This window comes from Propithecus coquereli, unplaced genomic scaffold, assembly GCF_000956105.1.
Source record: "Propithecus coquereli isolate 6110/MARCELLA unplaced genomic scaffold, Pcoq_1.0 Scaffold482, whole genome shotgun sequence".
Lineage (NCBI taxonomy): Eukaryota > Metazoa > Chordata > Mammalia > Primates > Indriidae > Propithecus > Propithecus coquereli.
This window is the reverse complement of record NW_012150641.1, coordinates 1998161-2013919: the sequence shown is the minus strand read 5'-3', so window position 1 is coordinate 2013919 and position 15759 is coordinate 1998161. Positions and strand designations below refer to the sequence as shown.

Genomic DNA, 15759 nt, shown 5'->3' with positions numbered 1-15759 from the left:
TGGGGAAGAGACCAGAGGATTCTCAGAGTGCCAACCTCGCTCTCGTTGCAGGAGGAAGAGGTGGTGGACAAGATGGACGATGACGTCTTCCTGCGCTGCATCGAGTCCAACATGCTGACAGATATGACCCTGCAGGGCATCGAGCAGATCAGCAAGGTCGGCCCTTCCGTCCCCACAGCCCTCCCCGACCTGCTTCCCCCTCCAGGCCGCCCTGCCCACGCTGAACACGCTCCGTCCCCCTCCAGGTGTACATGCACTTGCCGCAGACAGACAACAAGAAGAAGATCATCATCACAGAGGACGGGGAGTTCAAGGCCCTGCAGGAGTGGATCCTGGAGACAGATGGCGTGAGCTTGATGCGGGTGCTGAGTGAGAAGGATGTGGACCCTGTGCGCACCACGTCCAACGACATTGTGGAAATCTTCACGGTGAGCCCCCCAGCACCCCGCCGAGGGCCTTTCCTGGATCTCTGGCTCGTTCTCAGGCCCCTCACGCCATGCTGTCCACTCACAGGATTGCCTCAGGCTCTGAGTCCATTTCTGAGTGTGGGATGCACTTGCTTCTGACCCGCTCTGGGTCCGGGTGGCGGCAGGAGCAGGGAGGAGAGCAGAGTTGCTCGGTCCTGACCCTCCCCTCTCCCTGTGCCAGGTGCTGGGCATTGAAGCTGTGCGGAAGGCCCTGGAGCGAGAGCTCTACCACGTCATCTCCTTCGACGGCTCCTACGTCAATTACCGGCACTTGGCTCTCTTGTGTGATACCATGACCTGTCGTGGCCACTTGATGGCCATCACCCGACACGGAGTCAACCGCCAGGATACTGGACCTCTCATGAAATGTTCCTTTGAGGAAACGGTAATGGCAGAACTGAGCAGGGTGGAAGGAGGGAGAGCTGTGGGAGGACGGGCATTGGGTGGTTGGGCTGTGACGATGGGGCGCAGCGGCCTGGTTGCTGCGTGTGGAGGGATCTGATGAGGCCTGTACCCTCTGGTTGCTTAGGTGGATGTGCTTATGGAAGCAGCCGCACATGGCGAGAGCGACCCCATGAAGGGGGTCTCTGAGAACATCATGCTGGGCCAGCTCGCTCCAGCTGGCACTGGCTGTTTTGACCTCCTGCTCGATGCAGAGAAGTGCAAGTACGGCATGGAGATCCCCACCAACATCCCCGGCCTGGGCGCTGCTGGACGTGAGTGTGAGGGCCTCAGCCGCACGGCACCCGGCTGGGTCTGGGACGAGGCAGGCCGTGGGTGGGAGGGTGTCACCAGTCCCTGGGTGCTGTTCCTGTTCCTCATGCAGCCCTGTGTGCCTCTTTGTAGCGACTGGCATGTTCTTCGGCTCAGCGCCCAGTCCCATGGGAGGAATCTCTCCTGCCATGACACCCTGGAACCAGGGTGCAACCCCAGCCTATGGTGCCTGGTCCCCCAGTGTTGGTGAGTAACCTGGCCCAGGAAGAGGGCCCTTTTGGCGGCTAGAGGTGGGTGGGCTGGGATCATGACTAGTACCCATGGTTGGAACTCCAGAGGCCACCGAGGGCTGGGGGACGCTGTGTGTGTTAGGCAGGGGCTGGGCTGCAGCTCTGGCTTTAACCGGTTTCTCTGACTCTGCAGGGAGTGGAATGACCCCAGGGGCAGCCGGCTTCTCTCCCAGTGCTGCTTCAGATGCCAGTGGCTTCAGCCCAGGTTACTCCCCTGCCTGGTCCCCCACACCGGGCTCCCCGGGCTCCCCAGGCCCCTCAAGCCCGTACATCCCCTCACCAGGTGAGTCGTCACTGTTTGGCAGGCCAAGTTCATTTCATTCTTGGTCCGTCCTTCTGGGCGAGTCTTCCCACCGCTTAATGTCCTCTGTTGGCTTCTTTCCCACAGGTGGTGCCATGTCTCCCAGCTACTCACCGACGTCACCTGCCTACGAGCCTCGCTCCCCAGGAGGCTACACCCCCCAGAGTCCCTCTTACTCCCCCACTTCACCCTCCTACTCCCCTACCTCTCCATCCTACTCCCCAACCAGTCCCAACTATAGCCCCACGTCTCCCAGCTACTCACCCACATCTCCCAGCTACTCACCGACCTCCCCCAGCTACTCACCGACCTCCCCCAGCTACTCCCCAACTTCCCCCAGCTACTCCCCAACCTCTCCCAGCTACTCGCCGACTTCCCCAAGCTACTCACCCACTTCTCCCAGCTACTCGCCTACCTCTCCCAGCTACTCCCCAACATCTCCCAGCTACTCTCCAACTTCGCCCAGCTATTCCCCCACCTCCCCCAGCTACTCACCCACCTCTCCAAGCTATTCACCCACATCTCCCAGCTACTCACCCACTTCCCCAAGTTACTCACCCACTAGCCCTAACTATTCTCCAACTAGTCCCAATTACACCCCGACATCACCCAGCTATAGCCCGACGTCACCTAGCTACTCACCTACTAGTCCCAACTACACACCAACCAGCCCTAACTACAGCCCAACCTCTCCAAGCTACTCCCCAACATCACCCAGCTACTCCCCAACCTCACCAAGCTATTCCCCTTCCAGTCCACGGTACACACCACAGTCTCCAACCTACACCCCAAGCTCTCCCAGTTACAGCCCCAGCTCTCCCAGCTACAGCCCTACATCGCCCAAGTACACCCCAACGAGTCCTTCCTACAGTCCCAGCTCACCAGAGTACACCCCAACCTCTCCCAAGTACTCGCCTACCAGCCCCAAATATTCACCCACCTCTCCCAAGTACTCTCCTACCAGCCCCACCTATTCGCCTACCACCCCCAAATACTCCCCAACATCCCCTACTTACTCCCCAACCTCTCCCGTCTACACCCCAACCTCCCCCAAGTATTCGCCTACTAGCCCCACTTACTCGCCCACTTCCCCCAAGTACTCGCCCACCAGCCCCACCTATTCGCCCACCTCCCCCAAAGGCTCTACCTACTCCCCCACTTCCCCTGGCTACTCGCCCACCAGCCCCACCTACAGCCTCACAAGTCCGGCCATCAGCCCGGATGACAGTGATGAGGAGAACTGAGGGCGAGCCCGGCGCAGCGGCAGCGGGCTAGGGCCCAGGACAGCTTGCGTGTGCTCCGCAGTCCTCTTGCCTCCCTCGTGGGGCGCAGTCCAGCCCAGCCCCCTTGTACATAAATCCTTGTGACAAAGTTTCCTGTTGAAGTTCTGGATCCCATTTGCGATGGGACTTCTTGTCTTGTTCTCCACTTGTGCTGTCTCAGAACCCGCCAATCTAGTGGTGTTCTCCTCCCCACCCCACCTACCCCATGCCTGTCCCCAGATCGAAGATCCTTCCTGGCCTTTGTGGCTTGATTGGGGGAAAAGGGTATTTTAACTTTTTAGGGGTAGTTCCTGCTCTGGGTCTGAAAGCATCTGATCCTCGTGAAGAACAAAGCTAAAGCTGCCTTCTGTCTGTTATTTTTCTGAAGTTTAAATAAAGTTTACTAATTTTGACCAAAAGTATGTGCATCATTTGCTTGAGTGGGTTTCAGGGGAGGCAAGCACACCCATGCTCCTCCCCACCCCAGGCTGCTGTTGGCCATTTAGGGTGTTTTAGTTGATCTCTGCTGGCGGGGAGGCAGGAAAATGGGAAGAGACATCATAGTTCATTGAGCAAATACTGAGTCCCCACTGTGTGCCAGACGTTGCTCTCTACTGGGTTTTCAGTGGTCAAAACAGATATAGCCCCTGCCCTCCATTAAGGCAATATTGAACATAACAGCTTTCTAACCCATTTTACTGGTTATTGTAAATTTGGAAAAGTATAGAAAGGTGTAATGCAAAAGGAGAAAAATGATCACCCTTCATCCCACCACTAGGAGGCATACTTTCTTTTGGTATTTTTTCCTACATACTTCTTGAGTCACTTCTAACAAGTGAACCAAAATGTGTATTGGCCTCAAACCAACAATGGGAAGATTATGGTTACTGTGATATATTTTATTTTTTTAAGAGACAAAATATGTCACTTAGGCTGGAGTGCAGTGGCATCATCATTGCTCAACCACATAGCCCAGCCAGAAATTGTTTTATAAGAATGGGATTATTTATATACTGTTTAATAAATTCAATAATTCTGAAAAGTATGAAGGGAAACTTGAATTTATAGGACATCATAGTGGTTTTTCCACAAGAAGTATTCCAAAAGGTCCCTCTAATGTGAAAAACAAATACGAAAACTATTGATCAGTTGGTGATGTTACACTGTTACAAAAAACATTTAGGCCAGGCACAGTGGCTTTTAATCCTGGGACTTGGGGACATTGAGCTGGGAGGCTCGCTTGAGGCCAGGAGTTTGAGATCAGCCTGGGTAACAGCAAGATGCTATCTCTACAAAAAAATTTTTTTAAAAATTAGCCAAGTGTGGTGCACACCTGTAGTCCCAGCTACTCGGGAGGCTGAGGTAGAAGGATTGCCTGAGCTCAGGAGTTTGAGGTTACAGTGAGCTGTGATTGCACCACAGCACTCCAGCCTGGGTGACAGAGTGAGACCCTGTATCTAAAAAAATAAAAAATAGGCCAGGTGCTGTGGCTCACACTTGTAATCCAGAACTTTGGGAGGCCAAGGTAGGAGGATTGCTTGAGGCCAGGATTTCAAGACTAGCCTGAGCAACATAGCAAGACCCCATCTCTACAAAAAATTTTTTAAAAGTTAGCCAGGTGTGGTGGTGTCCATTTGTAGTACCAGCTACTCGAGAGGCTGAGGCAGGAGGATCACTTGAGCCCAGGAGTTGGAGGTTGCAGTGAGCTGTGACGACACCACTGTACTGTGTCCTGGGCGACAGAGCAAGACCCTGTTTCAATTTTTTAAAAAATTATATATACTTTATCCATGCTACTGTTGGTGGATATGTGTTTATTACAGCATCACCATGAAAATTCCTGTACCTGTCCAATGGTGCACACATGCATGAGTTTCTCTAGGATATATCCTGGAAGTAGAATTGCTGGATCATGGGATGTGTACTAGGTGCCATGGTTTGAATGTGTGCGTCCCTTCCAAAATGTATGTTGAAACTTAATCCCCATTGCAGTGGAGAGGTAGGACCTTTGGGGAGTGATTAAATCAGGAGGGTTCTGCCCTCGTGAATGATTTGAGGCCCTTATAAAAGAGGCTTCAGAGAGAGTTTACCTCTTTCTCTTCCACTGTTTTGCCACATGAGGACACAGCCAGCGTTCCTCCGCCTTCACCCTTCCACCTCTGCTATGTGAGGGCACAAAAACATGGCACCATCTTGGAGGTGGCAACCAGGCCCTCACCAGACACCAAACCTGCCAGTGCCTTGATCTTGGCATTCCCAGCCTTCAGAATTGACAGAAATAAATTTCTATTGTTTATAAATTATTCAGTCTCAGGTATTTTATTATAGCAGCACAAACAGACTAAGACATTATTAAGTGATACCAAACTGTTTTCCAAAATGATTGTTAGTTTACAATCCCACCAATAGTGGATGAGAATTTCCTTGTTCCACAATCTCTTCAATATGTGGTATTGCCCAAATTTTAAATTTTTGCTGCCAGGCCCAGTGGCTCATGCCTGTAATCCTAGCACTTTGGGAGGCCAAGGCAGGGGGTCACTTGAGGCGAGGAGTTCGAGATGAGCCTGGACAACATATCGAGACTCTGTCTCTACAAAAATTTAAAAATTAGCCAGCCCGGGTGGTGCATGCCTGTAGCCCTAGCTACTCGGGAGGCTAAGGTGGGAGGATTGCTTGAGCCCAGGAGTTCAAGGTTACAGCGAGCTGTGATCGCCCCACTGCAGTCCAGCCTGAGCAACAGTGTGAGACCCTGTCTCTAAAAAAAAACTATAAAAACAAAATTTTTGCCTATTGGATGTGAAATAGTATTTTATTAAGCTTTTAATTTGCATTTCCTGGGTTATTAAGTAGGCTGAACATCTTATGATTAAGGGCGAATTATTCCCACTTCCATGAAATGTATGTTTGTCTTTTAGCCATTTTTTCCTCTTTGATTACTTGTCCTTTTGTCATTGATTTGTGGGAGACATTTATGTATTTTGAATACAAATCCTTTGTCAATTATCTATGTTGTGAATGACCCTCCAATTTAATGGCTTGGCTTTTCACACTGTATAGTGTTTTGAATTCTTTTTTTTTTTTTTTGAGACAGTCTCATTCTTTTGCTCAGGCTAGAGTGCCATGGCGTCAGCCTAGCTCACAGCAACCTCAAACTTCCTAGGCTCAAGCGATCCTTCTGCCTCAGCCTCCCAAGTAGCTGGGACAACAGGCATGCGCCACCAGGCCCGGCTAATTTTTTCTATATATTTTTAGTTGTCCAATTAATTTCTTTCTATTTTTAGTAGAGACGGGGTCTCGCTCTTACTCAGGCTGGTTTCCAACTCCTGAGCTCAAACAATCCGCCCTCCTCGGCCTCCCAGAGTGCTGGGATTACAGGCGTGAGCCACCGCGCCTGGCCTTTTCTTTCTTTTTTTAGAGACAGGGCCTTGCTCTGTTGCCCAGGCTGGAGTGCAGTGATGAGATCATAGCTCACTGCAACCCCAAATGCCGGGGCTCAAGCAATCCTCCTGCCTTTGCCTCCTGAGTAGCTGGGACTACAGGTGAGCACCACCAGGCCCAGCTAATTTTTTGTAGAGACAGGGTCTTGTCTTGTTGCTAAGGCTGATCTTGAACTCTTGGCCTCAAGCGATCCTCCCATCTGGGCCTCCCAAAGTGCTGGGATTGCAGACATGAGCCACCTTCCCTGGCAATTTCTGTTATTTCTGGAGTTATTTCACCATTTTGTTTCCTGCATGGTCTATTTGGTTCTCTTTTTATCTATCTAGCCATCTTGCCACAGGATTGCTCTTTTTTACTTTTAAATACTGAATTTTTGGTTTGTTGACTTTCTCTATGGCATGGTCAAATCCAGTTCATTAATTTCTGTTCTTAGCTATATAGTTCCCTGCCTTTCTACTTTCTTTGAGTTTATTCTGCAATTCTTTTTTGTTTTGTTTTTTTTGAGACAGAGTCTTGCTCTGTTGCCCGGGCTAGAGTGCCGTGGCATCCTCCTAGCTCACAGCAACCACAAACTTCTGGGCTCAAGCAATCCTGCCTCAGCCTCCCGAGTAGCTGGGCCTACAGGCTTGCACCACCATGCCCAGCTAATATTTTCTATATATTTTTAGTTGTCCAGCTAACTTCTTTCTATTTTTTTTAGTAGAGATGGGGTCTTGCTCTTGCTCAGGCTGGTCTCAAACTCCTGAGCTCAAACAATCTGCCCGCCTCAGCCTCCCAGAGTGCTGGGATTACAGGTGTGAGCCACCGAGCCCAGCCCTATTCTACAATTTTATTAATGGTTTCATTAACATTTGCTTGCTTTTTATTAATAGCTTTAAATGGTTGCATTACATTTTAAAGAAATTGACAGGAAAACAATAGTCTTGAATATTTGCCTAAATATTTAGCCTTTTTTATGCTCTCCTTCCTTCCCAAAAGTCTGAGTTCCCCCCCATCATTTCTCTTCTGCCCGAAGAAGTCCCTTTAGTGTTTCTCACAGAGCAGTGCTGCTGATGACAAAGGATCTTTGTTTTCTTTTATCTGAGAATGTCTATGTTGCCTTCATCCCTAAAGGATCTCTTCACTGGATGTAGGATTCTGATGTGACTTTTTTTTAAGCACTTTCAAGATGTCGTACTATGTTCTGCCCTTCTGATCAGAAGTGTGCAGTTGGGGCCGGGCGCGATGGCTCACGCCTGTAATCCTAGCACTCTGGGAGGCCGAGGCGGGCGGATTGTTTGAGCTCAGGAGTTCGAAACCAGCCTGAGCAAGAGCGAGACCCCGTCTCTACTAAAAATAGAAAGAAATTAATTGGACAACTAAAAATATATAGAAAAAAAAATTAGCCGGGCCTGGTGGCACATGCCTGTAGTCCCAGCTACTCAGGAGGCTGAGGCAGGAGGATCGCTTGAGCCCAGGAGTTTGAGGTTGCTGTGAGCTAGGCTGACGCCACAGCACTCACTCTAGCCTGGGCAAAAGAGTGAGACTCCGTCTCAAAAAAAAAAAAAAGAAGTGTGCAGTCCTACCCACCCCTCAACCGGTGATCCTTGGGCTGCTCACCATGTCCCAAATTTCAAACCCACTCTTCCTCTCAGTCCTTGTCTCAGGTGGCCCTCCATGCTCTAAGCTCCCAGAGAGAGCCCTGGGCCCCAGTCTGGATGTCTCCCTCCCCATCTCCACCCAGCCCGGCCCATCAACCTCTGCCGCTTGGCCTCTAGGACTCCTGGACGTCTCAAGGCTGCCCTCTTCTTCTCCTTTACCCCTCTGCCTTGGTCTGATGCCGTCCTCTCACACTTGTATCTGCCTGGCCTCCTCACTGGGCTCCTGGCCTCCCATCTTACCCTTTAGCCCAGTAAAACCTGTTGTGGGAAGAAAAAAGTAAACAGGAAAAGAAATCACGTGTTTCAACTTAAGAGGAAAAAACCTTTCAGAAATCACTTTATTACTTTTTTGTTTATTTGCTTTTTGAGACAGGGTCTCCCTCTGTCACCCAGGCTAGAGTGCAGTGGCGTCATCATAGCTCACAGCAACCTCTAACTCCTGGGCTAAAGCCATCCTCCTGCCTCAGCCTCCCTAGTAGTTGGGACTACAGGCATGGGCCACCATGCCGGGCTAATTTTTTCTATTTTTGGTATAAACCGGGTCTCACTCTTGCTCAGGCTGGTCTTGAACTCCTAACCTCAAGTGATCCTCCCACCTTAGCCTCCCAGAGTGTTAGGATTATAGGTGTGAGCCACTGCACAGGGCCATGCAAGGAGTGTTAAAAGAAGCCAGACCTGGTTTGGGTAGAGAGGGATCAAGAAAATAAACCCAATAAGGTAAGAAGCCATGGTCATGGCAAAAAGCCACAAGCAGACTAAATGTCCTACTGCGGAGGACAGGATTGCCAAGCAACCCCAGCCCGTCCGTGGTCATTAAGAAGGATCATTTTCAGGCTTCAGATCAACCTGGAGAGATGCCGAGAGTATAGAGTTACAGAAAATGGGCCATGGACATCGCGAGGGTGACAACATCACACCATGCACAAACTCGTCTGCATTTGGAAAATGAGCAGACAAGGAACAGAATCTCAGGAAGGGGGTCAATTTGCCAGCAGGGGCATGACTTGGGGAAAGGAATTGTGGTTATTTTTTCTTTAAAAAAAAAGACATTTTATAAAACATATCTGGATTTGCTTTAAAAATAATTGAACAGAGGAGAAAAATGTGCAAGATATGGACAAGAATGGCCATGTGCTGGAAGCTGGTGACGCTGGGCGATGGAAACATGGGAGTTCGTTAGAGTTTTCCCTCTGCTTTTGTGTATGTTTGACATTTTCCCTAAAAAAAAAGTTAAAAGTGTTTTTCTTTGCAAATAATTGGAGATGTTGAAAAGGTTTCTAGTAGCTGGAGAAGAAAGTAATTTAAGCCCCTTTTTGAAGAGGAAAAATGGCAAGATCAGATATTTGAATTTCTCCTTTAAGAATAGAGTCCAGGGGGAAGGTGGTTAAAGCCACACGTGATGGGACCAGGACTCCTGGGTTCAAATCCTGGAGCAGCCGCTTACTAGCTGTGGTATCTGAAGCAATTGATTCAAACTCTAGGTAAAGCCTCTCCTTGTTACTACAGTGGTGAGTATGAAGATTAAAAAGAAAAAAAAGAACAAAAATTAAAAAACAAAATTAAAAATGGAAATAAAAATAATAAATAAAATAAAAGACACTCTAAATGCATCACTGAAGAATTGGGATAATAGCAGCAGCTACCTCCTAAGGGCTGCGTGAGGATTACTGGATTAATGCATGTTAAGGGCACAGAAGGGTGTCTGGCATGAAGGAGGCACCATACAAATGCTGGCAGTTGTTGTAAAAGCAGGTGCTAGCCAGAGTTACACCCACAAAATGTTTCAAAGCAGATGCATTTATAGTCTCTTCACGCTGACTTCATTGTCCCAGCAGCCACTTATATCAGACTGGAAGACAAGAATTCTCCCAATGCCAATACACTCTGGTAACCTTCCTTCCTTTTAACATGTACAAAACCTTTTTTTTTTTTTCTTTTTGAGACAGAGTCTCACTGTGTTGCCTGGGCTAGAGTGCCGTGGCATCAGCTCACAGCAACCTCAAACTCCTGGGCTCAAGTGATCCTTCTACCTCAGTCTCCCGAGTAGCTGGGACTACAGGCATGCACCACCATGCCCGGCTAATTTTTTCTATCTATTTTTAGTTGTCCGATTAATTTCTTTCTATTTTTAATAGAGACGGGGTCTCACTCTTGCTCAGGCTGGTTTCGAAGTCCTGAGCTCAAACAATCCGCCCACCTTGGCCTCCCAGAGTGCTAGGATTACAGGCGTGAGCCACTGCGCCCGGCCTCTATTATTAGATTTTTTAAAAAAAGAAGTTTGCAGTCATTTGAATCATTATTTCCTGTGATGATTTTCTCTAAATGTCTTAAAGATTTTCTTTTTATCTTTTGTTTTCAACAGTTTGACTTTGGCGCATGTACTGTTCAGGTTCTCCAGAGAAACAGCCAGCATGATATGCATAGATGTCTAAGAGGGGATTTGCTATGGGAATTGGCTCACACAATGATGGAGGCCAAGGAGTCTCACGATGTACCCTCTGTAAGCTGGAAAACCAGGAAAGTTGGTGTAATTCATTCTGAGTCCCAAAGCCTGGGAACTGGAGGTGGGTGGTGGAGGTGGCGCTGGTGTAAGTCCCAGAGTCTAAAGACCCAAGAACCAAGAGCTCCTATGTCCAAGGGCAGGAGAAGATGGATGTTTGAGCTCAAGGAGAGAAAGAGACCTGACCCTCCCTCCACCTATTTGTTCTGTCTGAGCTCTTAATGAATTGTATCATGCCCACTCACACTGGGGAGGAAGAATCTTCTATGCTCAGTCCCCTGATTTAAATGTTAATCTTGGCCGGGCATGGTGGCTCACACCTGTATTCTTGGCACTCTGGGAGGCTGAGGCGGGTGGATGTTTGAGCTCAAGAGTTCGAGACCAGCCTGAGCAAGAGCAAGACCCCGTCTCTATTAAAAATACAAAGAAATTAGCTGGACAACTAAAAATATGTAGAAAAAATTAGCCAGGCATGGTGGCGCATGCCTGTAGTCCCATCTACTCGGGAGGCTGAGGCAGGAGGGTTGCTTGAGCCCAGGAGTTTGAGGTTGCTGTGAGCGAGGCTGACGCCATGGCACTCTGTCCTGGACAACAGAGTAAGACTCTGTCTCAAAAAAAATAAAAATAAAAACAAAAAAATAAATGTTAATCTCTTCCACAAACACCCTCACAAACATACCCAGAAACAATGTTTTTCCAGCTACGTGGGTGTTCCTTCACCCAGTCTAATTGACACATGAAATTAGCCATCACTGTGTGCCCAGGCATACTTTTCTTACTTAACCTGTTAGTTTCCCTGAGAATTTCCATTCTCAACATTTATGTCTATCGTCATGTTTGGGAAGTTTTTAGACAATTATTCTTTCAAATATTTTCTTCTGCTCTATTTTTTCCTTCTGGGAGTCCAATAACATGCATATTTGGCTATTTGATTTTTGCCCCACAGGTTCCTGAGACTCTTATTCATTTTTTGCAATCTTTTTCTCCTCTTTCTCTTTTTAAAATAATTTCTATTTATCTATCTTCAAGTTCACTGACTCTCCTCTGTCGTCTGCTATTAAGCCTATCCATTAAACTTTTTATATCAGATGCTGTATTTTTCGGTTCTAGAATTTTCATTGGTATATGTAGTTGACTCATTATTTGTGATAGTTATGTTCTGTAAAGTGGCTGCTCCTAGGAGAAATACACAGTTAGACTCCTGCAAGCCTCTGGTCACAGCATTTTTATCAACTCATCAACACATAACCCTGTTTTACCTTATTTAATATATGTTGTTAATTATTGCTGAACTCACAGTCAACAGTATTATAACTCATGCCAGTATGAAGCTTATTTAGCACATATATTTTCTCTGTAAGGTACATAACAGCCGGCTTGCATTTAGGAACACCAGACAACATTTCAGCACTATGCTGGTGGAGGGAGCATTTTAAGCAACAAAATCATCAACAAAAAGCATAAAATATGAAAGATGTGGCGCAGTGGCTCATGCCTATAATCCCAGTACTTATGAAGGCTGTGGTGTGAGGATCACTTGAGCCCAGGAGTTTGAGACCAGCATGGGACAATGTAGCCAGACCCCGTTTCTACAAAAAATAAAAAAAATTAGCTGGGCATGTTGGCATGCCTGTAGTTCCAACAGTTTGGGAGGCTGAGGCAGGAGGATTTCTTGACCTTGGGAGTTGGAGATTATAGTGAGCTGTAATGATGCCATTGCATTCCAGCCTGGGCAACAGAGTGAGACCCTATGTCAAAAAAAAATGTATATGAAAAACGTGTTACTAAATACACTGAGAAAATGGAAAACAAGAAGTCAGAGAATTGCTTTGTTTAACCTCAGCTGTGAACATATGTGTTCGGTGACTCAAATTTTTTGCCAGGCTGTGCAGATCTGCAAATAATCACAAGTATTGATTTCACAGTTATAAATAAATTTTAGGAAGTAGGTGAGTTTGCAAATCTGGAATCCATGAACGGTAAGTATCCACTCTGTGTGTATGTGTGTGTCTGTCTCTTCCTCTCTCTGCTGAGAGTTCTTTTTTTTTTTTTTTTTGAGACAGGACTAGAGTGGTACTCTTGTGGCATCATAGCTCACTGCAGCCTCCAACTCCTGGGCTCGAGCAATCCTCCTGCCTCAGCCTCCTGAGTAGCTGGGACTACAGATGCACACCACCATGCCTGGCTAATTTTTCTATTTTTTGTAGAGACAGGGTCTTGCTATGTTGCCCAGGGTGGTCTCAAATTTCTGGCCTCAGGTGATCCTCCTGCCTTGGCCTCCCCCAGTGCCAGGATTGCAGGCATGAGCCACAGCACCCAGCCAGGACTTCCCTTCTTTGGCTCTCTTTTCCAGGATTTCCCACTCACTTCCTGGTGCTGTGGTTATCCTGGGCTCTGTCCCCTGGTTCTGCCAGAAAAACAGTGGGTTTTCTGTCAGATTACTGTAGCCACCATGCTCCACACTACAATTGTGGCCTCCCTCCAAAATCTGCCTGCTTTTATTCACTCCAGAGACTTCAGGTAGTTTCCTATCATTTTGTTCAGAGTTGATCCCTGTTTTCTGTTGGACAATCGGTCTGTTAGGAGCTTACTTCATCACACTGGAGGTGGAACTCTCAGGCATGCTTTCCCCAATGAAAGCATTTTAAAGCAATAAATTTTTAAGAATAGACTTCATTTTTTAGAACAATTTTAGGTTTGCAGCAAAACTCAGCAGAAAGTAGAGTTCCCATATACACCTTCCCATCCATCCACATGCACAGGTTCTGCCACTATCAAGATGAAGATCCTGGCCAGGTGTGATGGCTCACACCTGTAATCTTAGCACTCTGGGAGGCCGAGGCGGGAGGATCACTTGAAGCCAGGAGTTGGAGACCAGCCTGTGCAACTTAGCAAGACCCCTTCTCTATAAAATATTTTTTAAAATTATCCAGGCGTGGTAGTGCACGCCTGTAGTCCCAGCTACTCAGGAGGATCGCTTGAGCCCAGGAGTTCAAGGCTGCAGCCTGGGCTACAGAATGAGACCTTGTCTCAAAAAAAAAAAAAAGGAAAAAAAAAGAAAATGTAGCCTGTATGGTACAAATATTTTGAAAAAAATTCAACAAGCCTTATTGCCTAGCATGTAGTCATCTTTTGTAATTGTTAGTAGTTGAGTTATTCAAATATCCTATATCATTGCTGATTTTTTTCTTGCTTGGCCAGTTTCTGAAAAAAATTCTAAAATTTCCTACGATGATTGCGGATTTTTCAAGTTCATTTTCTTTGTTTTAGTTTGTATATTTAGAGGCTTTGTTTTTAGTTCCTTCAAGTTTACAATTGCTATATCTTTCTGGTAAACTGAATCTTTTGTCACTGTGGCTATCCTCTTTATCGTAAGAAGTGCTTTTTAACTTAAAGTCAATTTTGTCTGAAATTATTACAGCTATACCAGTTTGTCTTTTCCTTGGTATTTTTCAGGTATATTCCTCTTCCATTATATTATTTTTCCATTTTTCTGTATCCTCACATTATAAGGATATTATAAATAGTATATCATTGACTTTTGTTTTTTATCCCTTCTGACAAGCTTTTTGTCTTTTAATTGGAGAATTCAGACCATTTCCATGTATTATGATGACTGATATATTTGGATTTATTTCTACCTTCTCATTTACTTCACAGTTACCATATTTTTCTCACTTTTCTTCCTTTCTTCTGTTGCTTTCCATGGGGTTAATTTTTTTTCTCATTTTATCATTTTCTCACTATATATTGAAAAGTCTGTGCTTTGTATCTTTTTTTTGGTGGTGGTTAATTACCAAATTAGTTTAACTTGCATAACTTAAAGTCTAAAGTTAGAAATATAGTTATCCTCTTTCTGAATCATACATGAATTTTATAATGCTTCAATTCTGAACCCTGCCTTTCAGTTTAAATGCAACCATTGTCTAGTATTTTAGTTTGGTTGTAATTCTCATAAATTAGACATTATAATTGTAGTTTTACTATCAAAGTGTGTTTAGATTTCCTTACATATTTATCAATATCTTTGCTCACTATTCCTTCTTGCATCTCAAATCTTTTTCCATTGGGGGCCATTTTTTTCTGCCTGAAGCATATCCAACAATTTCCTTTAGTGAGGCATGTTGGTCTTAAACTGTCTAAGTTTTTGTTTATCTAATGATATATTTATTTTACTCTCATTCTTTTTTCATAACATATTTATCCATATATTATTCATATATCACATAATTCACCCATTTAAAGTGTACAGTTCAATGGTTTTTAACATATTCACAGAGTTGTACAACCATCACCACAATCGGTTTTAGAGCAATTTAATCACTCCCCAAAGAAACCCCATGTGCATTAGCAGTCACCCCCCTATATCCCCCCAGCACTGCACTAGGCAATCACTGACCTATGTTCTGTCTCTGTGGATTTATGAATTCTGGCCATTTCATATAAATGGAATCCTAGAGTCTACGTGGTCTTTTGTGATTAGCTTTTCAGTTACATAATTTCAAGACGCATTCACTTTGTAGGCTGTATCGTAATTCATTCCTTTTTATTGTCATATATTCCATTATATGGGTATACCACATTTTGTTCGTCCATTCATCAGTTGATGGGCCTCTGGGTTGTTTCCACTTTTTGGCAATTCTGAAAATCCTGCTATGAAAATTCATGTACAGGTATTTGTGTGAACATATGTTTTCATTCCTCTTGGGTATGTAACTAGAAATGGAATTCCTAGGTCATATGATACTTTATGTTTAGCCTTTTGAAAAACTGCCAGACTGTATTCCAAAGTGGCAGCGCTGGTTTACATTCCCAACAATAGTATAGGAGGGCTCCAGTTTCTCTACATTCTTGTCAACACCTTATTACCTATGTTTTGGATTACAGTCATCTCAGTGACTGTGAGGTGCTATGTTATTGTGCTTTGATTTGCATTTCTCTGAAGCTAATGATGTTGAGCATGTTTTCATGTGCTTATTGTTCATCTGTATACATTCTTTAGAGAAATGTTGGTTCAATTCCTTTGACACTTTTTAATTGAGGTTTTTTGTTGTTGTTGTTGTTGAGTTGTAAGAGTTCCTGAATACTTGACCTTTACAGGATAAACGATTTGCAAATATTTTTCCCCTTCTACAGATTGACTTGTC

At 45.7% G+C, this 15759-nt stretch overlaps 1 protein-coding gene across 2 annotated transcripts in view; it reads left to right on the top strand.

Annotated features, from left to right (window-relative positions):
- Positions 1 to 3455, top strand: part of POLR2A (polymerase (RNA) II (DNA directed) polypeptide A, 220kDa) — a 28227-nt gene extending 24772 nt beyond the window's left edge. The window contains exons 23-29 of one of the 2 annotated variants that reach the window (XM_012655711.1): positions 52 to 156; positions 246 to 428; positions 649 to 852; positions 997 to 1183; positions 1314 to 1427; positions 1605 to 1754; positions 1860 to 3455. In XM_012655711.1, the coding sequence (XP_012511165.1) occupies positions 52 to 156; positions 246 to 428; positions 649 to 852; positions 997 to 1183; positions 1314 to 1427; positions 1605 to 1754; positions 1860 to 3016 (2100 nt within the window). In that variant the 3' untranslated portion in view covers positions 3017 to 3455. The remainder of the gene's footprint in view (positions 1 to 51; positions 157 to 245; positions 429 to 648; positions 853 to 996; positions 1184 to 1313; positions 1428 to 1604; positions 1755 to 1859) is intronic. The other variant, XM_012655712.1, reaches the window with a different exon arrangement.
- The last annotated feature ends 12304 nt before the right edge of the window (positions 3456 to 15759 follow it).